Source organism: Monodelphis domestica, chromosome 5 (assembly GCF_027887165.1).
Source record: "Monodelphis domestica isolate mMonDom1 chromosome 5, mMonDom1.pri, whole genome shotgun sequence".
Taxonomy (NCBI): domain Eukaryota; kingdom Metazoa; phylum Chordata; class Mammalia; order Didelphimorphia; family Didelphidae; genus Monodelphis; species Monodelphis domestica.
This window is the reverse complement of record NC_077231.1, coordinates 288,890,632-288,914,595: the sequence shown is the minus strand read 5'-3', so window position 1 is coordinate 288,914,595 and position 23,964 is coordinate 288,890,632. Positions and strand designations below refer to the sequence as shown.

General features: G+C 44.4%; 2 protein-coding genes across 3 annotated transcripts in view; one reads left to right on the top strand and one right to left on the bottom strand.

The window, feature by feature from the left end:
- Window positions 1-23,964, top strand: part of DPH3 (diphthamide biosynthesis 3) — a 153,362-nt gene that overhangs the window by 21,241 nt on the left and 108,157 nt on the right. The window contains exons 2-3 of one of the 2 annotated variants that reach the window (XM_056800270.1): window positions 12,947-13,052; window positions 14,098-14,845. In XM_056800270.1, the coding sequence (XP_056656248.1) occupies window positions 12,947-13,052; window positions 14,098-14,150 (159 nt within the window). In that variant the 3' untranslated portion in view covers window positions 14,151-14,845. Of the gene's footprint in view, window positions 1-12,946; window positions 13,053-14,097; window positions 14,846-23,964 lie in introns of those variants that run through there. The other variant, XM_056800269.1, reaches the window with a different exon arrangement.
- GALNT15 (polypeptide N-acetylgalactosaminyltransferase 15) overlaps window positions 4,113-23,964 on the bottom strand; it is a 42,318-nt gene continuing 22,466 nt past the window's right edge. Inside the window, exons 4-10 of the mRNA XM_056800268.1 lie at window positions 19,645-19,812; window positions 17,742-17,859; window positions 16,404-16,598; window positions 11,233-11,364; window positions 10,011-10,115; window positions 9,206-9,352; window positions 4,113-6,936 (exon numbers count right to left, since the gene is read on the bottom strand). Coding sequence (XP_056656246.1) covers window positions 6,790-6,936; window positions 9,206-9,352; window positions 10,011-10,115; window positions 11,233-11,364; window positions 16,404-16,598; window positions 17,742-17,859; window positions 19,645-19,812 — 1,012 coding nt within the window. The 3' untranslated portion in view covers window positions 4,113-6,789. The remainder of the gene's footprint in view (window positions 6,937-9,205; window positions 9,353-10,010; window positions 10,116-11,232; window positions 11,365-16,403; window positions 16,599-17,741; window positions 17,860-19,644; window positions 19,813-23,964) is intronic.

Below are 23,964 nucleotides of genomic sequence, written 5' to 3'. Positions count from 1 at the left end.
GAAGAGTCCAGAAAACAGTGTTTTCAAGGATCGCTGCAGTTACTTAGGAATCTTTTCACTTGTGTTGCTTTAAACATATATATTATTATTTTAGTCCTACTTATTTCACTACATCAATTTGCCATTTTCCAGTGTTTCTCTGAATTCCTCATTTCTTACTATATGATATTTCTTTGTATTTTAGCATAACCATTTTTCAATGAATAGGCACTCATTTTACTGGTTTTTCAGGAGAGCTTTAAATCAGATGAAAAGACTTGGATTTCTCTCCCAGCACTGCCATGTGGCATGGATCTTTGTCTCTTAAACCTCTCTGAGCTTAAATTTCCTCATCCATAAAATGAGGAGATGGAGCTAATTGGTCTCTCAGATCCCTTCAGGCTTTGAATCCATGAGTGTTTCATCAAACAAGTTGTTCTTGTAATGGTATGTATGTATGGTAATCATCTATAATGATTTTTCTTTGGTTATATATTCCATTGTCCTCTTTCACCCCCCCCCCCCCCCCAAAAAAAAAAAACCATCTAAGATGATGTTAGACAAGAATTTACAATTATTGTTGCCTGGTCCCAAACTAAAGAAAAAATTGAGCCCTGTGTTTTTAATAGAACCACTTGCTTGATGTGCATGTTCTCTCCCACCTGTGGAGATTCACCTAAGAAGTACCATTAAAGACCATGGATGGACAGTAATTGAACAGGGAAGAGAAGCTCCAACTTGGCCTCATGGGGTGTGGCTCCTGATTTTTAGCATGCAGTTGAATTTTCCAGCTTCTCTGGACTGCCAGATTCATAGCTCACACTAACTGAAAGATTCTGCAGGTGTGAGTAATTAGAGTTTAAAATATTTTTTTGTAACTGAAAATTCCTCACTATTTCCCACAAAGTAAATTGCTCATAATTACATATTTGACTAGGAAATAATTTTGAAAATTATTTCTTGGTAAAAGTATAAAAAAGGGACTTATAAAAGAAAATCAGTTTAAAATGCCCTCAGTCTATGCAAAATCTTTTCAATTTCCATTTTGCTTGCAAAATTTAAATCAATATTTGTTGCACCTCAGCATGGCACAGTTGTTATTGTCACCAGAGAAATCATTCTTACTAAGGCAGGATACCAGCACAAAAGTAAATTCTAAGAAAGCAAATCAATTTTGTCCTGAGACCACAGAGTTCAGGAACTGCTGATCAAGGCAGTAAGCATTTGTCTTACCCACTTGCTTTGTCCTATGTTGAAAATCAAGCTAAACTTCTTGAATTTTTATGAATCTAACTTAGGAGGCCTGCAAAATTTGGGGCTTGATTTGATGGTATGTTGTCATCTGAAAACAGAAGCTTTTTAAGATTTCCTCTGTAGGAAATCCCCCTTTTAATTTGGACTGGATGCTGGATATCTGCTGTGAACACCCTTGGTGATGAACATATGCCCCCTTCTTCCCTGCCTTAATATGATGCTCAGGATATAGGGTAAACGAGTATAAAAATGGAAAATAATATGCAGCGCAGGGAAGACCAACATTTGGTACTTTGCAGAGGGCCTGCTCGAACTGGAAGGACATTCCACAAATGTACCAATCTAGGGTAGTAAGAAAATACCATAAAATAAGGAAGATACCAGTCCTAAGTAAATCAGATAAGAATGTACACCTGGGTTGCTGAAATTTCTTTGGCACCTTAAGAGTTATGGTGTGTGGATTTATTTACCAGTAACTATTTCACTTAAGGTGTTTCCCCCACATCCCTTACTTTGAGGAGAAAAACCTATCAGACCAACTTTGTAAGCATCTTCCATTGAAATGTATGTGTTTATTCCCTAGGTAGACTTATGTAAAATCTTTTCTGGGGCTGGGCAATGGATTTTATTCCTTTATGACATTCCACTTTGTCAAAACAAGACTGGGTAGGCGCCCTTCACACAACAAACCCTCCGTAAATGTTGACAGGCTGCCGAGAACCCCATAGCGTCACTCCCACAAATTTAGGAATAGAAACAATACTGAATCTAGTAACAACTGCAGGGGAATTACCAAGGGGGGTGGACAGATGGTTAATGACTAGTTTGGAGTGTTAACAATTACCAAAATTAGATTGTCAAGCCTTCTTTATAGAAAACAAATCAGATTCATGCTTATGTAGGCAAATATCTACCACAAAGAAGTCACACACCATGCAGGAAAACTACCATTCGTGCTCAAAGTGTTCAGGCCAAAAGCACTAGGCTTTCTACATCCTCATAATACCCATAGTTGGACCACAACTCCCTTCTTCACCATCGTCATCTCCCTGCCAACAAAATCAAGTTCTCTAAAGACAAGGACTGCAATTAGGAGGTCTTTGTCTCACCTAACATAGATGTTCTCTATCTAGAACCTTCTGAACGCCCCCCCACCCATGCCCTTTGCCTCTTCTGCCTTGTTGGTGCTGAAGCACATCCGTCCTGGAACAGACACTGGGGTGTCTTTCAAGTTGTCATTGGGCATTGCCAAAAGATCCATAATACGAGAGCTCTCCATAGTACTGAGTAGTCTTATACCTTATGAGAAGTTTGAATTTTGCAGTTGGAATGAAAGGGGCCTATTGAGTTAGCCAGTGTTGTGTAAGCTGTCTTGCACTTATATTCCAGACAAACTAGAGTGCTTGTCTTTCACTTTGGTGCTACTCAAGAAGCCCTTCCCTTAGGGAGCTTACATTCTTCTGGAAGGGATGAAGTTTGGCTGTTCTTGGCTTGAGTACATTTGAGGGGGCAGGAACACATTTTATTAGATAGACGTAGGTGTTTGAGAGGGAGAGCATCTTTCTTGTCTCAGTTTACTGCTGTAACTGGTGAGAGACTATGCTCTAAGGGGAGAGATATAAGGGCCTTCTGTCCTCTGATGTCACATGGCTCAGAGTAACAGGCCTCTCTCTTCCCTGTCTTAGAACTGATACTACCACAGAAGAATGGTGAGATCTAGGTAATTGGGGTTGTGATTGGCCTAGGGTCCTACAACTAGGAAGTATCTGAGATCAAATTTGAACCCAGGACCTCCTTTCACTAGACCTGACTTTGTCTCCACTGAGCTACCCAGCTGCGTCTTGATATGTCTTTGAATTAAAGAAACCACTGTAAAAGCTAGAAAAAAGAAAATGGTTTGAGAAATTAAAATCTTAGTGAAGTAGGTTGTAAGGCCATCTGCTCAGAGAGAAGAGACATGGGTACAAGCTGGGCATTTGAGGAAAGAGGTTTATAATAATTTCTGTTGGAAGGTCTGATAGATGGAAGTAGAGAGGAGTGAATAAAAGAATTTCTCCATGGGGCCCAGTTGAAGTTAGATACCAGATGACTTTTTCAATGGTACCTCAAAAAATGGAGCCATCATGGGACAAGAACAGGGAGGACCAAGGTTTATGATGGTCAGAGGAGGGGACTGTTACTGGATAAAGACCAAAGAATCAATCAGAATGGAAGTTCAGGATTGGAAGAGGAATGAGAAGATACTGAAATTTTCCAAGAACGTCTAGGTTTGATGAATTAATTCATGGCTGTGAAGTCAGAACAATCCTAAGGGTTGGCCCATGGATTCGTTGTGATTGTGTCACTAGCTTATGGTCACTGGGTCTCTCCCCTTCTCTCCTCCACTGTCAGCATCATCTTTCTGTCCTATATCCTCAATGCTTGTTCTCCATCTTAATACTAAACTTTGCATAAAATGAGCTTATATAAAATCCAAAGCAGGTCTAAATAAATCATAGACTTAAAGGACCTCTTAAATATGTAACTGAGATTGTGATTGATATGAAATTTGTCTGACTCCCTTTTCCAACTGTGGAGACTGGTTTCTGGACTCTTCTGAGGTCTTCTAAGTGAAAGAGGGAGCTCAGCAAATAAAAGATCGACTTAGTGACAGACTGATATGATGAGCCAGAAAACTGAAAGATCCTCTAGAATAAAGAGAACAAAGGTTTGGTTTTTTAAAGGTGCTATGAGTACCTATTATATTCTGAACTGAAGACCATTTCTGGTTAAAGAAATAATGGGAAGGAGTTAGTTAAGTAGAGTAAACCAAAAAACACTCCAGTCTCTTCTGCCAAGTAAACCACTGGTATCCTCTTCTTACTGTTAACCACCACAGATACAATGGAAATAAACTTTTTATTTCATTATATTAATTTAACCCAGTAATTTGTGGTTCAAACACAAAAGATCAACAATAAAATTGATGTAAAAATTAAAAACCTGTTTTGTTTTTTACTTTTTACTTTTAATATCCTCTACATAGTACTTATGGCAGAATTTTTGGTGCCAAATTTCAACACTCAAGTGTTGGAAATGTTGCTGAGAATTTCTGGATTTCTTTTAAACCAAGACAAATCACAAGGAAAAGACATTTGTTGCACAGTGATTTTTCCTTTGAAGATAAAGTAAGGCCATCTGGAAGGAAGGAAGAACTGGATCAAATACTTACCATGTACTAGAAAAGTAATGTGCCTATGTAACAGAAGTTGACTGTACTGCGTCCTTTTTTGTCCATAAAATCTATTTGGTTTTACTCATTTGAAATGCATTGAATCCATTCATTTCTTGCAGAATATCGACATCTTTGGAGGAAAGTTTCCAAACTCGGGCATTCATGCTCAGAGAATGGGGGTGGTGCTTCATTTAGGGAGAAATGGATCAGTTCATCCAAGCAAGCATAAAGCTTTTAAAGAAGCAGGATACTCTAACGATATACTTAAGCAAAACTTGTACTTTGTCATTTCCCAAGGAAATCAACATACATTTGTTAGGTGCCTACTGTATATCAGCCACTGTTCTACTCCAGTGGTTCCCAAGACCCCAGGCTTACTAGTGGGGTATCTATCTGTTCCTTCTTTTGAGAGCTTTTGCAAGTCTGCTTCCCCTTGATCAAATAACTTCACTCCCACTTCTCTCCACCCCCTCTCCTACAAGAGTCCCATTCCAGTCTTGTTAAGGAGAATTGGCCATCAGCAGCAATCCTCTATGTATGTATTCATTGTGCCTAAAAGAGTAAGGATTAGAACTTTGTAGCCCTCTAGCCTTGTTTTTGGTGGTGATTCAGACATGATTTCATTGATACAGGTGAGAAAATTCTCTTTGAATCCACATCAGCCACCACTCAAAAACGTGGGCACAAAAATATCTCATGGAGGTACTGATAGGTTAAAGAAGTGCCCAGGTGGCTAATATGTACCAGCTTTAGCTTGGAACTTCTTGTCTTTGAGGCCAGCGTTTTATCCACTATGTCGGATTGCATCCATCCATCCATCCATCCATACACTCATACATGCCATTCTATATGTGTATGTGTACTAGTCTTGGAGAGATAGTTGTGGGGGACCCAGAGGGGTTAAGTGATGTGTGCATGTGTCAGAAGCCAACCTTGATAATATAGAGAGCCATATGTATAACAGTATCAGGAACAGCATGGATTCAAGGTTTGCCTTGGCTGCTGGACATTCATCCCCAGCTCTGCTTTCTCATTTCAGTTGTGTGGAGTAACAAGTAACGTCTCGTTCATTTACATAGGGGCCAGGGCAAGGCAGAGACGTGGGGACCTAGGCATGGAGATATAAAAGATAGAGATGGTCTGAAGAGGCTGCAGAGTTTGGTAGAGATGATATTGGACTGATCTCCGTTTTCTGCTCCCAAATCACTGGGACCTTGATGAGTCCCTCTGGCCCCTTCTCTACAGGAGAGGGAACTGTTTCCTGCCAACTTCCCATGGTGGTAGTGAGCATTCTATGAGATAGTGAATGTGGAAGCACTAGAAATAGACAGGCTGTCCTCGTTTTTACAAAAGGGGTTTCAGTGATTTGGATCCATGTCGACCTAGTTGGATCTCATGATTCCCTTGAGATTTGATTACTCGACTAAGCCTGATATCTGCTTTGAAGTCTTGCTGACTCTCACCTAATTCCTCTCACGTCCACTCCACAGCTCTTCTCTCTATTTGAGCAAGAATCTTTAATTGTTTCTCCCCAGTGGACTTAGAGTACCATCGGTTCACAGACTTTGGTTGGGCTAGAGAGGACCTCACAGGTCTTTAAATCCAGCCCCCTCATTTTGTGGTAACTGAGGCCAACAGGGAAAATGTTACTCAAGGCCATAGTGGTGGCCATATTTGGCCAGCATGGGGAATCCCCCTACATAATGTTTTCTCTTTCACTTCATGCCATGCCAAGGCACAGAGACAACCAAGATGAGATAAGTGGGTACATTTGATGCCTGCACCCTACAAAGACATGACCAAAGATATTCAAATTCCTTTCTCATGTCACAGGTGAAGAATGTGGTTTTATGCCAGGACAGTCTTTTCTTCCTGACACAGCTGAAGGAAGAGCTCAGTACCTACCCATACATTCATTTTCTCACAGCGGTGAAGAATATTGATCCTTTTTTGCAGGTAGAACTGATGTCACGTTAACAACCGAAGATTTGGCACATTTCCTGGACATCTCATTCCATTATAGGATTGTCAACTTAGAGCTGGAAGGGCCCTCAGAGGCTGTATTCTCCAACCCTCTCATTTTGCAGATGAGCAGACCGAGGCCCAAAGAGGGAAGTACCTTGATCAGGGTACCATAAGCAGGAAATGATAGAGCTAAGATGGAAACCTGGGTCTCAGAACTCCAAGCTCTTTTCATGGCATCTCGCTGGTATTGTCCAAGCCACTGAAGAGTTCAAATAAAGGCACCTTTTCCTCTAAAGTCCTGGGCTGTTTTGGGACCCTTGGAGACCCTACCAGCCTTACATGAATGAGGCCAAGCTTCTGTCCAGTGTCTTTGATGCTCACCGTTGGTCCACAGTATGGATATGGTCAAACCTCCATACCTGGCTGCCTTTCCCATCACACAGTTGCAAGGACAGATTTTTCTTATGGTCACTCTCCATGGCTTCTATGCATTTCCCAGAAAGGATATGGACAATCATTCCATTCTAGGAGAAAAAGAAAAAAAAAAGAAAGCATTCCCACCTCATTTATGCCATTTAATAAACATATATTAGCTATCAGCCTGGCACCAGGAACACAAAGCCAGAAACTTCGTACCTGACCCCCCAAATTTTTCACAATCAGTGATTTATTATCTCTTGAGCCAGTCAATAAACATTAACAACATACTATGTGCCAGGCACTATGTTAAGCACTGGGGACACCCCCCCCCCCCCAAAAAAAAAGCACATTTAACTGAGGAGGAAGCATGCAGGTAAACGAGGAAAGATAAAAATTTGCAATGTGGCTTCCCCCCCCCCCCGATTGTTTTGTATCTTTTTTTAATTATTCAGTGTGATTTCACTTGTCATATTGTCAAATTATCATCAAGATTCAGAGCTGGACCACAGGGGTCACTGAGTTCAACTTCCTCATTTTATAAAGGAGGAAACTGAGGCAGGCAGAGTTTAAGTAACATGCTTAGGGCCACATAGCTATTAAGTATTTGAGGCAGGATTTGAACCCCCAATATTCCTGATTCCAAGTCCAGGACTCTACTTGCTTTGCTATACTGCCTTGTGATCAAGAGGGAAAAAAAGAATATTTCCAATAATTATGCTAACCATGAACAAAATATAAGAGTACAATCAACTGTGATTTGACCTGGTTGGTGTTCTAGTTCATAAAAGATTCTGGTACCACAAAGAAGACATCTCTAGGCTATTTATTTTCTCTGTCTGTCCCCCATGCCTGGAACACTCTCCCTCTTCATCTCTGCTTCTTGGCTTCCCTGATGTCTTCATATAGTCTTCCCCTCCCTCCCAAACCCTGACCAATTAATGGAGATTCAGACAAGACGTTTGTTCTCTTGCTACTACATTGCGACATTTGTGCTTGCTTCATTCCTTTCATTTCACTGATTGAGCCTCCAAAAGGGCTTATTCATTTCTTGGGCTTGTTTGCCTAAGATTCTTGGCATAAACTGATGCAGACCCACCAGATTCCTACTTGAATTTCCCGACTATTAAAAACAAAAAAACCCAGAAACTTGACTCCTTATTAAACCTTTCTCTGGTTGTCCCTCATGCTGGAAGCTCTTTCCCTCCTCCTCTCTTCTTTGTGGCTTCCTTCGAGGTCCAACTAAAATCTGACCTTCTACAAGATGCCTTTCCTTGTCCATCCCTGCCAAGGCTGGCGCTTTTTCTCAGAAATTACCTCCAGTTTGCCCTATATGTACCTTGTAGGTCCATAATTATTTGTCTCCATCCCCATTAGAGTTGCGCCTTGAATAGACATAATTTTTTGTGTCTCTATTATTGATGTATCTTGAATGTACACAATTGTCTGTATGTGTCCTCATTTAAAAATAAAAAGAATGTTTAAAAGCAAATAATAAAGAGAAAGGCAACTCGGTGTCTCAGAAGACAGAGAGCAAGGCCTAGAGATGGGACATTCTGGGTTCAAATCTGGCCTCCGACACTTCCTAGCTAGGTGACCTAGGCGAGTCATTTAACCCCAGTTGCCTAGCCCTTGCCTCTCTGCTGCCTTGGAACTAATATTTTGTATTGATTCTAAGACAAAAGGTAAGGTGTTTTTGTTTTTAAGTAAATAATATTTATTTTTTAGAAAAGCAAAAATGGGGAAAAAAATCAGGGGAGGAAAAATAGAGCTCACCTCCAGTAATAATGGACTGGTCACTCGTGTGGCTTTGTAGGAGTTGTGATTGCTTTCTGGGGGCAACTCGGACAATAATAATAATTAGCATTTATATAGCACCGACTGTGTGCCAGGCTGTGTGAAGCACTTTACAAATGTTATTTTTTAAACCCTTCGTTTTCTGCCTTAGAATCAATAATGAGGGTAGGTTTCAAAGCAGAAGAGTCAAGGACGAGGCGATGGGGGTTAAGTGACTTAGAGAGAGGCAATGAATGCTCTTGAATGAAGCCAGGATGGCGGAGATATCTAGCGCCATGTTTTTGGAAGATGCCTTTGCCGGGTCCCTACTCACGTTCCCTCGTTCCGTTGCACTCCCCTCCACCACTCTCTATCAGGCTCAGAGCTTTTCTGAGCGTCCTGGGATTCCTAGGAGCCAGAGTTCTTTGGATTTGCCAAGAGCATTCGCTCTCCCTTTTGACTGTGGGTAACATAACCTGGCGGACTAAAGGGGAGGCCTCGGGATGCCACTGGACCCTCGGTGCCCCGATGTGGCCTCAGCGTTGGGTTCCGATCTTGCTGAGTGGTCTCTGCCAGCCTGTCCCCAGGTGGGCGCCGTACCTCCTGGACATCCCAGTGCTGCCTCTGCAAGGAGAGAGCGGCCTCTGTGCAGTTCTGAAGCGTCACCCGCCCCTCTTGGTTCACGTCAAAGCAAAGCTTTGGGTTCTTCCCACAGCTGATTTGCTTCTTGCTGGTATACTCCAGGTGCTGCAGGATAGACAGTGTTCATTAGCAAGGCTGCCAAGACAGAGGCACGGAGAGCTGTTATTTTTCCTCCTCTTTTTTATCCTTTCTTACAAGGAATGGTTTACTGGGTTGGGGGAAAGGGAGGGAAATGTTCAGGAATGAAAGTGATGTAAAAACAAGGTATTGCTCTCTATTTCTGAAATCATGCCTAGAGGCAGCTGGGTAGCTCAGTAGATGGAGAGCCAGGCCTAGAGAGGGGAGGTCCTGGGTTCCAATCTGGCCTCAGACACTTCCCAGCTGGGTGACCCTGGGCAAGTCACTTCACCCCATTGCCTAGCCCTGACCACTCTTCTGCCTTGAAACTAATACATCGTAGGGATTCCAAGACAAAAGATTAAGGGTTTGTGTTTTAAAGATGGCTCGGGAGACAACCTCCAAACCATTTAGCCTTGCAAGGTTGATTGGCCAGTGTCCTGAAATGTAATTGATTGCACCTGAAAGAGCAATCCTACTCCCACGGGGGCGGGGATCCTGGGACCCCAGTGTCCATTTCCTCTGAGCCTCCATCTACTCACCTCTACAATGAAGCCTCCTCCTGGGTGGCCCTAGCTTGTGATCTGGGGGCACCAGAGACAGAGCTCAGCCCTTGGGCCTTGGCAGCTCCCTGATCTCCCCTTACCTGTGGCTGCCGGCTGTCACTGCAGGGAGAGAGCATCACCCAGCCTCCAGGAAGTCCCTGTCCAGATACACACTCGGCACAGGAGCCAACTCCAGAACTGTAGAGCTGAAAACAGTCACGGAGAGGGAAATGACCCGGAAACTCCTCTAGGGAAGAGCCTCCCTTGTTCTTCTGGGGAAACTCTCAGTTACAAAATGCATTTCACAAGCACAAAGCAGGGTCAAGCCAAAAGGGAGCTGATTGCCCAGGATCTCTCTGTCCCAGGCAGGGCTCATTGGGGATCGCCTCAAGCAGCTCAATTGAAAGCCAGTGGTTGTCTGTTAGCCACACTGAGTAGAAACCCAAGAAAGATTCCAATGTTTAATGGCAAAGCTATTAAGTGCCTGCTGTTTGCCAGGCACTAGAGATCCAAGACAAAAATGGACAGAACCTCTGAAGAATCCAAATGAGAAATAAGCAAAAGCCCGGCGACTGTAACCTGGCCACAGCGTGGTACTCCTATGTACTTGCATGTCAGAACTTAGGCAGAGACACTCTGAAGGTGGTAGATGGCCAGAAAGAGGTATACCTTCCAGGTAGGGCACAGGGGAGGCAACGGATTGATGCTCTACTTGGTAGTTACTGTGGTATCCCTGTCATCCCCAACACAAGACAAAACAGAGGAAGGTCTCCGGAGTCTGGATTTGGGGAGGGGGCAAAGGCTGGGACAGGCTTCCTTCTGAGTGTGTGGAGGGAGCCGTGTTCTGAGAAGAGTCGCTGAGCCACCTTGTAGATTGAGGCAGAGATCTGGGGCTCAACGGTAGCTCTAAAGAAGCTCACTAGGAATCGGGACGATGGACCACAGTGACCTCGGAGAAGCCTTCTGGGCCCTTGCCTAGGACTGTGTGATTGCAAACCAACAGGAACATCAAGTTGTGTCTAGGAGCTTGCCTGGAATGTTGTCCCTCCCCTTCTGGAATGCCCAGGTCGCTCCAAGGCTCTGTTCCAAGGCTCCCTCCTTAGCAGGCCTTCCTTTATTCCTCCACTTGTTCTTAAGCTCCCCTCGGGACAGCATCCTGTTTTCTGTGCTCTTCCTGCCATGGCTTATCCACCCTCATGGACGGTAAAGTCCTGGGAGGTGAGACGGCTATCCTTTGTCCTTGTCTCCCTAGCCCACTTAATACAGGATGGGCAGATGGCAATTTCCACCATTTCTGTGTCTTTCTGGGGGGCCGCCTCTTACCTTTCCAGAGAACCCTGGCTTGTGTTCAGAAGGGTACAGCTCTGGGGAGAGATTGGCCAGAAACCAGTGGAAAGTCCTACAGCCCAATCTTCTTTGCAACTGAAGCCTTTCGCTGCAGTCCTGCTTCTCCGCCTGGAGGAGAAAACACAGGAAGCCAATGTCATGGTGTGTGAGTAACAGCCAGAGAAAACCATGAGCTCTCTAAGAGCAGGGGCCTTGTTTTTACCATGCTTTGTAGCCCCGATGGTTGGCGCAATGCCTGATGTGGTGGATGCGGAATTATTTGTTGGCTTACAGAATAACTGACTAGCTGAAGGCCACTTCCAGAGCACCCAACTATCCCTTAGATGAGGCTTTAAAGGAGTGACGGTCTTTTCATCAGGGATATTTGGAAGAAAAAACATTTAACAAATAAGAGGAGTGCGCGACAGATGGAACTTAGACGTGAGATGACCAGAGAGACGCCAGGCAAATACAAACTGACCCCAGTTGTTTAGGGGAACCACGGGAATAGGCAAGTGAGTTGTGTGGCCTCAAGAGAGGCAGGTTCTGGACCACAGCAAGAGTTCCTCAAGCAGGTGGAAAATAGCATCAAGAACCCCAGAGCCTGCCTTTTATTGATACTGTGTGGGCTGTGTGGTTGTTCAGGAGAAGGGGATCCACTCTGAACCCTGAGTTCTTTTCATTTGGGGGGTATCCCAAACGAAGTATTTTGGAAATCCTCGGATTGGTGATCTCTCTATTGAGAGAGAAAGGGGGGGGGGAGAGGAAGAGAGAGAGGGAGGGAGGGAGAGAGGAAGGGAGAGAGAGAGAGAGGGAGGGAGAGGGAGGGAGGGAGAGGGAGGGGGGAGAGGGGGGAGGGAGAGAGAGAGGAAGGGAGGAGGAGGGAGAGAGAGGGAGAGGGAGGGAGAGGGAGGGGGGGAGAGAGGGAGGGAGGGAGGAGAGAGGGAGAGAGAGAAAGGGAGAGAGAGAGAGGGAGGGAGGGAGAGGGAGAGAGAAGGGAGAGAGGGGGGAGAGGGAGGGAGGAGGAGGAAGAGAGAGGGAGAGAGAGAGAGAGGGAGGGAGGGAGAGGGGGGAGGGAGAGAGAGAGGAAGGGAGGAGGAGGGAGAGAGAGAGGGAGAGAGAGGGAGGGAGAGAGAGAGGGAGGGGGGAGAGAGAGAGGGGGAGGGAGAGAAAGAGGGAGGGGGGAGGGAGAGAGAGAGGAAGGGAGAGAGAGAGAGGGACGGAGGGAGAGGGAGAGAGAAGGGAGAGAGAGGGGGGAGAGAGGGAGGGAGGGAGGAGGAGAGAGGGAGAGAGAAAGGGAGAGAGAGAGGGAGGGAGGGAGAGGGAGAGAGAAGGGAGAGAGGGGGGAGAGGGAGGGAGGAGGAGGAAGAGAGAGGGAGAGAGAGGGGGGGAGGGAGAGAGAGGAAGGGAGAGAAAGAGGGAGGGAGGGAGGGAGAGGGGGGGGAGAGAGAGAGAGGGAGGGGGACTCTATGGAAAGCACTTTCTTCTGAGGGTAGGGGGTAGCCTCAACCCAAGGGCAGTGCTACAAGTTTCTGGGGCTGGGTTAGAAGCAGGGTCAGGATTAGATGCAGTTAGGTGGGGTCCCTGGAGAAGACGAGGGCCCTCCAGAAGAGAAGGATGCTATTTGGGAATCGGGTTTCATCTTGTATTGGATCTCCTTAGCCAAGATGCTTGCAAGGGAGTCAAAGGCTTTTTCTTGTTTGCCGTTTAGATAAGCCCCCAGCAAATCCTGGAAATCCTGGGGACCTTCTGGATAGCGGCGGGAGCCAGAAAGAACCGGATTATTGAGAAGCCCCAAAGACTGCAAATCCAGAGAGGTAGGACTGGGCCAGGGTACTACTAGCACTGCTCCTACCCGGATGGTGGTGGTGGTGGTGGTGGTGGTGGTGACAATGATAAATATGCATATATATAGCCATATAGCACTTTAGGGAGAGCAAAACCAGCGCCAACAAGCCTCAGCAGGCTGTATTGGAAGCCCCACCTGGCCGGCTCTCTTTGCAGAGGCATTCTTCGTGTGGGCCAGCAGGTGGCGCCCTTCACCTTACGAATGCACGGCCCTCGTCAGATTCCAGACTTTGGAAATTAACTCAGGTGGGAATTAGTCTCGCCAGAGAGATTCTCGGGCTCCCGGGGTGGGGGGTGTAAAAGGGGAAAGGAGGCTAGGGCACCAGAGCCCCCTCCGTTTTTATAGGATCTCGGAGGTTTTCAAAGGGCTCACTCACTGCGGACATTTTCTAAACAACTCCTCCGAACTGCCCTGTGAGGGGAGGGACACAGGACCAGCTAGATTAGCCTGGATTTATCTATGCAGAAGCTGTTGCTCCAATGACTTATGGGGGCACGGGGTGGGGCAGCGAGTCCCCAGTCAGAGGGCCTGGGTTCGGATGGTGCCATGGCCACGGATGCAAGCTTTGTGTTTGGACATCAGTTTCCACTCCTGTGAGGGGAGAGGATGGGATTCAGCGGAGTATCCCCGACTCTGAGGCCCAGAGGCTCCCTAGTCACTAGGCCACGATCATGCTGTGCCGCCTCTGTAGGATCCAGCTTTGGATCCCATTTTTTAAAAGTAAAATAAACTATCCTGTGCTTCAGACCATTTTTCAAAAGCAGGAGTTACGAGCATCATTCCAAACAGTGCAGTCATTAGATCTGAAATACTTGTGTGAAATAAACAGGGAAGTGACATCACGTGTGAGGACCACCAAGAAACATCGTTCTGTTCAATATCTGCGTTCTGAATGGCAGAGCAGCTCGTAAAGGAGAAGCTGAACCAACTGCCAAGAAAGGTGTGGTAGAATTAGGTACATTGTTACGTATTCCTGTAGTCGGGAGTCTTTAATATTCTTCTTTCGGACACAGATAATCCTAATGAGATGACAAGCAGCAAAGAAACAGAACAGATTGTTGGATAAAACAACCTTGGACTTATGGTGGCTTGTAATGGAAATGTCAGACTCGACTTTGGCCAGGTTCCTGAGTCCTCAGTTTCCTCACTTGTCACCTGGAGGGCCCTGGCTGGATGGTCTCTGAAATCTCTCCCAGCTGTGCATCCAGCCCAGACCCATCTGCAGGAGCGCAATATTGGGAGGCAGCACTGCAGCCTCTGCAGAGATGGGCAGTGAATTTCCCTCAAGCTCTAAGGAGCTCGTCTCTATTTCCGTCCAGGAGTCCCTGGACGCCACCACAAGGCCGGGAGAAAAGTGGGCATATGAACGTCTGTAAATTATTTAAATGATGATGCACTTAAGGTTAATGCCAGCCTCGCGTATTTGCCAAGTATATGTCATTTCAGCCCATCAGGCTTAACAGTCACACTCGGGTTTCTTAAGAAAAAGCTCCCAAAGCTGTGAACTGATCCAACCATTCTGGAGGGCAATTTGGAACTATGCCCAAAGGGCGACAAAAGAATATCTACCCTTTGACCCAGCCATAGCACTGCTGGGTCTGTACCCCAAAGAGATAATGGACACAAAGACTTGTACAAAAATATTCATAGCTGCGCTCTTTGTGGTGGCCCAAAACTGGAAAATGAGGGGATGCCCATCAATTGGGGAATGGCTGAACAAACTGTGGTATATGTTGGTGATGGAGTACTATTGCGCTAAAAGGAATAATAAAGTGGAGAAGTTCCATGGAGACTGGAACAACCTCCAGGAAGTGATGCAGAGCGAGAGGAGCAGAACCAGGAGAACATTGTACACAGAGACAAACACACTGTGGTATCATCGAACGTAATGGACTTCTCCATTAGTGGTGGTGTAATGTCCCTGAACAACTTGCAGGGACCCAGAAGAAAAAAACACCATTCATAAGCAAAGGATAAACTATGGGAGTGGAAACACCGAGAAAAAGCAACTGCCTGAATACAAAGATTGAGGGGACATGACAGAGGATAGACTCTAAATGAACACTCTAATGCAAATACTATCAACAAAGCAATGGGTTCAAATCAAGAAAACATCTAATGCCCAGTGGACTTACGCGTCGGCTATGGGGGGTTGGGGGGGGGAGGAAAAGAAAATGATCTATGTCTTTAACGAATAATGCTTGGAAATGACCAAATAAAATATATTAAAAAAAAAAAATGTAAAATAAAAAAAAAAAATACAATAAGAGAAGTTAAAAAAAAAAAAAAAAAAAAGAAAAAGCTCCCAAACCTGGAGGAAAGTTCTGAGCCGAAATCCTATCCTGATATATGGGGGCTGGAGGGGGAAGAGACTTTATTCATCATAGCTAGGGAACTGAGTCTGTGTGGAAGCGGCCGTGGGGCCGGAGTTTAGAGACAGCCTGGCTTTGAATCCTCTTCTCATAGAGAGCCAGAACGAGGGTAGGGCAAGTGGTGCTTTCACCCAGAGCACAGAATTCTGAAGATGTCAAAAACACAGTCTTTGAGAAGCAGAGTAAAAACAACAGAATCTGGCATTTACTTTATTTTGTTTTGGTTCAGATATGTAATTTAATTGGGTGTAAGGAATTTCCTTATTCTAAGGATAATTTTAGGATAATTAAGGATAACATTCTAAGATAATAACTAATTTAGATTATTAGCTACTGTGTAACTTAAGAGTCTTACAGTTACCAGGGGGCAGTAAGAGGTTATGTGACTTGCCCAAGGTCATACAGCCAGCGTGGATCAGAGGCCATCCTTGAATCCAAGTTATACTGACTCTAAGGCCAGCTCTCTCTCCACTATACCACATTGCCTCTCAGAATCTAGGTAGCATGGGGCAGCTGGGTGGCTTAGTGGATAGAGCACCAGGCCCAGAGATGGGAGGTCCTATGTTCAAATCTGGCCTCAGACACTTCTAGCTGTGTGACCCTGAGCAAGTCACTTAACTCCCATTGCCAGCCCTTACCACTCTTCTGCTTTGGAACTAATATTTAGTACCAATTCTAAGATAGAAGGTAAGGAAGGGTTTAAAAAAAAAAAAGCCCTTGTGCTTTAGGCAAATCACTTAACCTCCTTCTGTCAGATGGCAGAGGTGTATGGTGACCTTTGAGGACCCTTCCTCCTCCACATCTGCGATCCAGATGACCTGCAGGCGCTTTCCCCGCTTCTTTGGACTCCCTCGGTACCCTCCTTGCCCCTTCCTCCGGTCTGAGATGTCTCGGAGACGAGAGAAGCAGAGGAGTGGAGCCAGGCGTGCTGGTGACCCTTCCCTTACCTGGCTCAGAGAGAAAGCCTTGGGACTGTGCTGGTAGAAGGTGTCCTTGAAGGAGCCCAGCCAGGTCTCCACAATTCGGATCTTGTTTTTCAGGGCTGCTTCTGGGTCAGGGGAAGCATTGGGGGGCTGATGGCGGTAAACATGCCCCACTCGGGAGCAGGGAATGATTTCTACAGAGCCACCACAGAGCCAAACCTGCCATGGAGGTTAGAAAAAAAGAAAAGAAAATTCTCTTATGTGGTTTTTTTAAGGTTCTCCCAAATGATAGAGTGTCCCAGAGGAGTAAAGATTATGAATTGGATTTCCCAAACTGGAGGTTTTGGTAGGGGTATATCCAGGAAAGGAGGAAGGGATCAGCTCTTCCTAGGTCAGACTGTGGCTGGGGGGAAGCTGAGGGAGCCACCCAGCCATGGTGGCTACATACTACACCCCACTCTTTTTAAAATGAGAGAGAAGATGGTTATTATAACATAAAAGGCATATGCAATGTAGGGGTGGGGTATCAGACCCAGACCACCCCATTTCTTTCTTTCTTTCTTTCTTTCTTTCTTTCTTTCTTTCTTTCTTTCTTTCTTTCTTTCTTTCTTTCTTTCTTTCTTTCTTTCTTTCTTTCTCTCTCTCTCTCTCTCTCTCTCTCTCTCTCTCTCTCTCTCTCTCTCTCTCTCTTTCTTTCTCTCTTTCTCTCTCTCTCTCTCTCTCTCTCTCTCTCTCTCTCTCTCTCTCTCTCTCTCTCTCTCTCTCTCTCTCTCTCTTCTTTCTTTCTTTTGAATTTATTCACAAGCATCTCAGTCCTTCCCCTCTTGCATCATAGAAGGCATCGTCTGGGAGACAGCTATGTATCTATAAATGAGGTCTTTCATGGTTCCATTTTTTAGTCCATTTTCTGGAGGTAACATTCACATTTTATATGCTATGCCTTTTTAAGAGAAGCCTGGCAGTAGTAGTGGTGGTGATGGGGAGAAGATAATAGTGGGGAGGTCCTCTGTAAGATGTGGAAGGTACAAGAGAGGACAAGGTGGGGTCCTTTAATGCTCTCAGTTTTCTGTCCTTCCCTGGACCAACTATATATATAAAATCCCTACCTTCCATCTTAGAATCAATACTATGTATTGGTTCTAAGACAGAAAAGCATGAAGAGCTAGGCAATGAGAGTTAAGGGACTTGCCCAGGGTCACTGAGCTAGGAAGGGTCTGAGGCCAGATTTAAACCATGGACCTCCCGTCTCTAGGCCTGGCTCTCCATCCCCTGAGCCACCCAGCTGCCCCCTGGACCAACTATATTTTTAATTTATATTTTGTCATCCAGGTGGAAGCCCAGCTCATGTTCTTTGGCTCTTACCCTTATGGAGAGTTCCAGGTTTTCGCTCCCCCAAATAGACATAAGAGAATCATATGCTCCAGTGTTCTGAAAGTAATGCCGGTCAATGGCCAGAACTCCCCCCGGCAGCACAGGGCTCCTGGGTGCAGAAGATGGAGAAAGGGAGGCGTTATTTCAGAACGACGTGCACAGCTAGCTTCATTCCTGGCCCCCATGGCAATTCGTTCATCCAGCAAGCATTTATTAGGTGCTGATCCCACGCAAGATGCTGCTTGGTGCTGTTCTTGGCCTCGAGGGGCTAATACTCTACCCACTGCTCTTCAGCATCCATAGGTAAAGCATGCTGAATTATTCCACATTTACTCTTCCGTTTCAGCACTTAAAGATCTGTTATTTCATCACTGTGGGATCTTCCCCAACTACCACTGGCGACAAGCTTTCTACTCGTAGTCTTTGTGAGTGATGGTGGCCGAAACATTCACCCCCACCCCTCCCCATGGCCAGCCTGGCAACGACCCTCTCCAGGCTTAACTGGACAGCATATACGGCCTTGGACCTACACGGATTCTCTCCCTCTTAGGACTAGCCAGAGCTTGGGTTCGCTGTTGTGCCCTTTGAGAACCTGGTGCCATGGTGAGGCATCCGAGCATCCTAGTGGAGGGGTTAGCTAGCCCTCCAGCTTCTAGAAATTGCTGTATTTCATGAGTCTTCATCTCCAGTCTGACTAGTTGGAGAGCAAGAAAACATGTTCATTTATTCACTCTCTTATTGTTATTCAGTCATGTCCAGCTCTTTGGGACCCCATTTTGGGTTTTCTTAGCAAAAATACTGGAAGGGTTTGCCATTTCCTTTTCCAGCTCATTTGACAGATGAGGAAATGGAAGCCAATGGGGTTAAGTGACTTGCTCAGGGTCACACAGCTAGTAAATATCTATCCCCTGATTTGAACTCTTCAAGATAAGCCTTCCTGGTCCAAGCCCAGTGCTCCGTCCACTCCACCCTCTAGCTTCCCTTTATTCATTCCGTATCATTCAATCTATCGCCCTACTCTGTCCTTCTGGTCTATCTCCTCCCTCATCTTATTGTCTTTCTTTATCTGCTCTATGATGTATCTCCTCTATCATCTATCTATCTATTAGCATTCAGCATGCTAATGTGCACATAGTAGTTAGTCGCTAAGTGCTTGATGAAATTCAGTAAAAAGTATATAAAAAGAAAGAAGACTCGTGTTCTTGGCGCCTGATACCTGAATGCGAGAAGCCTGTAAGTCCCAGGAATGGGATAAACCAAAGGTGGGTCTCTGTCTGGGACTCTTTTTTCATCTTGAGTAATTACGCGGGTTAAAGACTCAGAGCTGAAAGGAATCATAGAGGTCATCTAAGCTGATGTCCTCACTTTATAGAAGAGGAAAACAAGGCCTAGTGAGGTACAGTGACTTGCCCAGGGTCACATAGTTTGCTGGGACAGATCTGGGATTCATGTCCAGATCCTTTGGTTTTAAGTGCAGGGTTCTTTTCCTTGGGTCTGGATGACATTGAGAAAAGAGCTGATTTTGTTCCTTCATAGAGGTTCAGAAAGTTGGAAGAGAGCAGGGTTGAAAGGGCACCTACATCTTGCCTGACCCCCAAAATGTGCTGATTATTTGAAGCTCACAACTTACAGGATCTTTATTTTTTAAAGGCTTAATTAATTTTAATAAAATGCAACAATAAACCCCATTTTGTAAAAAAAAATGGTGTCATTAGGCGCCATTACAACAAAGGGGAGCTGATGTGCAGGAAGCATATTTGCCCTTGAGATTAAAAAAAAAAAGGCAACCATATCCCTTTGCGGTATGTTTCTGTTTACTGTTTACACTGATATTCCTAGCAGTTGCCAGTGCTGTAAAGGCAAGAGCAAAGCATGCTGGGAAATGGCATCTTACCTGATGGGGCTGATGGGAGACTGGCGCATCTTCCTCTCCTGCTCTGGTAAAGGTCTCCAGTGGAAATTTAATTCCCAGTCAAATACCCCTCGCTGCAAGTCCATGGAATGGTAGTATTGAAAATTCTTCCAGTCTATCACATCAATGATGGGAGATACCAGTCGGCTCCTAAAGGGAATTGTTCAGTGGGAGAAACTAAGCACAGAGAGAGAGAGCCTCAGAGATGTTTGGATGACAGTGTATAGCTAGAACGGTGACTGCGTATAGAGAGAATTGCATTATTGTGGCTATTCAGGAAGTGTGAGAGCCGGCATTCTAGCCCCATCTTCCTGACTGGAGACCCGTCACTGTCGGAAGACAGCTCTTGTCTGCCCAAAGCTTCCTTGGGTTCAGCATCTCTGTTCCTTCAACCAAACCTGCTATGCCAACGGTCTCCCCTACTGCTTGACATCCTTAAACCACAGCCCCAGAACTGCTCGGCTGGACTTCAAACAGAAGCTAAATGAAAGCGTCTGTCAGGGACGCGGTGGACGATGATTTCATTCTCCCCATCTCTGGCTCTTCCTGGTACCCTTCTCAGTCGCGGTCCAGACTGGGGCCACGTCATCGGGTGCCCCTCCAGCCCATGCTTTCCTCTAGTTGAGAAGTGCCATTCATAATAGCAAATATTCATATAACATTAAAAAATTTTAATTCATTTTACATATATTATCTCACTTATTCCTCGCAGCAACCATATGAAATAGATCCTATTATTTTCCCCATTTTGCAGATGAAGAAATGGAGACTGATAAAGACTTGCTCAGGGTCACCCAGTGAGTAAAAGAATGAGACAGGATTTGGGCTCAGGACTTCCTCACTCCCAAGCTCCATACGCTATCTACAAAGACACCAAACTGCATCTAGGTATTTGGCTGTGCCACATAAGCTGACATTTCCTGAAGAAGGAAGAAGCAGGTGGTGAGGGTACAGCTTTGACTTCCTGTTCCTGGCATCCTGGGAAGGTGGGACTTGATTTCTGGCCCAAGGAGAGGAGGGGAATCTATCCTTTCTTTTTCTAAATGGCAGTGGAAGTCCTTTTCCAAATATCTCCTCTACCTCCACACTCCCACACATGGGGAATGGGGTTGGGTATCCAAGGTACAGCAGCCCCAAACATCTGGCTCAGGCTCCCACCAAGAAGACGGCCCCTGATGTTCTTTTCTTTATAGGGGCTCAACAATAATCCTCACCTCTGGAAGCCATTGAAAGCTCCTAGCTACTTAGACATCTGGCCAGATGCTTTTTGTATTTTGAAAATGCCTTTTGCTTTCTGTTTAAAATGCTACACTGAGATCTTCTCTGGGCTCATCACCTGTCCAAATTTGCCCTGGAGCCATCTGAATTTCTGAGATTCTACTTAAGAACATCCTTAAGAGGTCTGTTTGTTTGGTCTCCAGGAGTTTCCATGGCCTTATGACTTTCACAAGGCATTCCACCATATCTTCCTTTATTAAAGTCCCTCTCTGAGGCATCATTGAACTAGGAGGCGACCCTTGGTTCTAGAAGGTTTTGCCAGCAGAACCCATGCATTGGGTGATCCTACTGTATTGGAAAGACCTTCTCTGGCTGTTTTCTGAGGACCAGCCTAGCTAATTTTGAGTGGTTTATCTCCATGTTGGCCATTGCTGTGATGGATTTTTCAGCTCTAAAAGACTCATCAAGATCATTCACTGTGATTATGTTGGCAGAGGGATGCCCCATTCCAACATGACAGGTCCTTGAAGCAACAATGTATGTCTAGAAGATCATAGATTTAAAGATGGCAGAGACCTTAAAGATAAGAGAATCATAGACTGAGATCCAGGAAGGACCTTAGACATAAAGTCCAAGCCTCTCATTTTATAGATGAGGAAACTGAGGCTGTGGGTGATTAAATGATTTGACCAAGGTCATCAAGCTAGTAAGTGTCCAAGGTAGGATTTAGACTCTGGTATTCCTAACTTCAAATCCCAAGTCCTTACCACCATGTGTCCCTCAACATGGCAATATTTATTGAATTTTCCTCACTGTAAGTAAAATCATATCAAATTAGATTTATCTTTATTTTAACATAGTGCATGCCATATAGCAAATACTTGATAAATTATGTTTATTGGTTGATTATTCATTGATTTTGTGGGATAGGGTTAGAGACTGGACCTATGATTTCTCTAGTGAGGTAACTCCCAGAAAAGGAAACTCTTCCCATTTCAGGTCATTACCTAATTCTCGCTCTCTTTCTTTCTCTCTCTCTCTCTCTCTCTCTCTCTCTCTCTCTCTCTCTCTCTCTCTCTCTCTCTCACACACACACACACATACACGTTTGTGCATGTATATGTATGTATTTTCTGTCCCAAGGGAATGTAAGTTCCTTGAGGGCAAGAACTGTGCCATTTTTATCTTTCTAGCCCCAAAACCAACTGACTGGTAGCCAACCCTGGTGTCCTAGAAGCCCTGCTTCCTGTTTCAATCTCATTCTGCAGTCCTCAAATCCCCAACTCCTCCAGCCCATTCTTGGGATCTGCACCAGAACAGTAGGACCCTGTGTGAACTTTAAATTACTTCACCCTACTTAGATAAAGTTGTAATCTCCTGATTGAACAATGAAGGCACTTAGTTCTCACCTTATAGTGAAGCTAGAACTTTAAGCTAAGTCTATTTTTAGATCTTAATACAAAAAAAGTTAAGTAACTATAGAGGTTAAATTAATCACAAAAAGGTCAAGTAATTAACAAAAGGTGAACTTAACAAAGAACTGTTAAGTAACTCTAAAGATATAATTTAATCAAAGAAGATGAGAACTAAAAGTATGGGCAGTCCTAGAGAAAGCCTTTGATGTGATTGGTAGATGTGAAAATATAGAGGAAGAGACACAAGGGTGAAAGGTCTATATATTTGGGATTTTTCATCTCTCCAGGACTCTTTCCCTGATTGGTGGTGGAGAGTTAGCCGAGAGCAGCATGCTGATCTTTTAGCATCTTAGCGTGGCTACAAGCTATTTGTCTGGTTCAGAGTTTCTGGCTGAGTTTCCTCCTTTACTTTCCAACTTTATCCTCTTAGAAGCCTCTAATCTTCTTCAGAGACCTAGAGGTGGGGATTTTTAAATTCCCTCTGGCACAGGCCAGGCAGGAGAAATCCTACATCCTCTTCCCTCCTTCTCTCTAAATTCCTTCCCTCTATATTAATTAAATGTCCATAAATTTCCAGACTGATTTGAGTATTTTATTTGGCGACCAATTAAATCTAGATTTTAAGTCACAACCCTAAAATCATCTTTACACCTGGGACCAGAGACAAGGGGTTGGCTGAATAGAAGAGCCTGGAATGAATGAAGCAATGGTCCTGGAATATGGGAAGCCAGCCCCAAGCTCTGTTTACAGTGAGATTGATTGCTATTTTCTACCATCCATCCCCAGAGAGAAACCCAGACAGTCACACAGAGAGGGTCAGTGGTGGTCTTCAGGATTCAGTTCTCTGCTTGCAGGGATAATGGTCAGGAAGTTGGACATTGGGTAGAGAAGTGGTGGTAATGATGGTATCTCTATTTAAAGCCAGGGAGGACTCTTTTTTCCCCCTTCCCCTTAGTACTGCTCCCCAAGGGAGTAGGATTCCTTTGGTTAACTGCTTTTCTTGGGTCATCTTGCATTGCCTTAGAACATGAAGGAATAAGAAGAAAATGGAAAGGACAGTGGGCCTCCAATTGTTCACTTTCTCTCATTCCTGCTCTGACTCAGTTGCCAGAGCCCATGTATCTGTCTCAGAGTGGAATTTACCCATCTTCTCTTTCTTCTCACTAACATCACTCAAATATAGGTTCTTTTTTTCTCACCTGATCTATTCTAATTCCTAAATGTCCTCTCTGACTCCAGACTTAAAAAAAAAAAATCACAGCTTTTTTTAAGAGCTGGAAGGGAGCTTTGAGTCTATCTAGTCCAACCCCTTTAAAAATAGATTTCTATTAATTTCTTATGTAAAATATTTCTAAAATAATATGTTTACTTAAATCTATAATTTAAAGTATATGCAATAAGAATATATGTTTATATAACAAATTTTAATTTGTTATATGTAGAATAAATTTAGATGAAAATATAAATGTAGAATGATCATATTAAATAATAAAATATTACATATAGAATAAATTTAGATGAAATATACATATAGATTCTATTAATAAAATAAGAACAAATTTCTATAATACATATGAATATTTCTGTTTGTGTGATCAATTTCCATCATAAATTTACATTCTTATATTCGTATCATAAGTACAAATCACTGTGTGACCTTAGTTAGTTA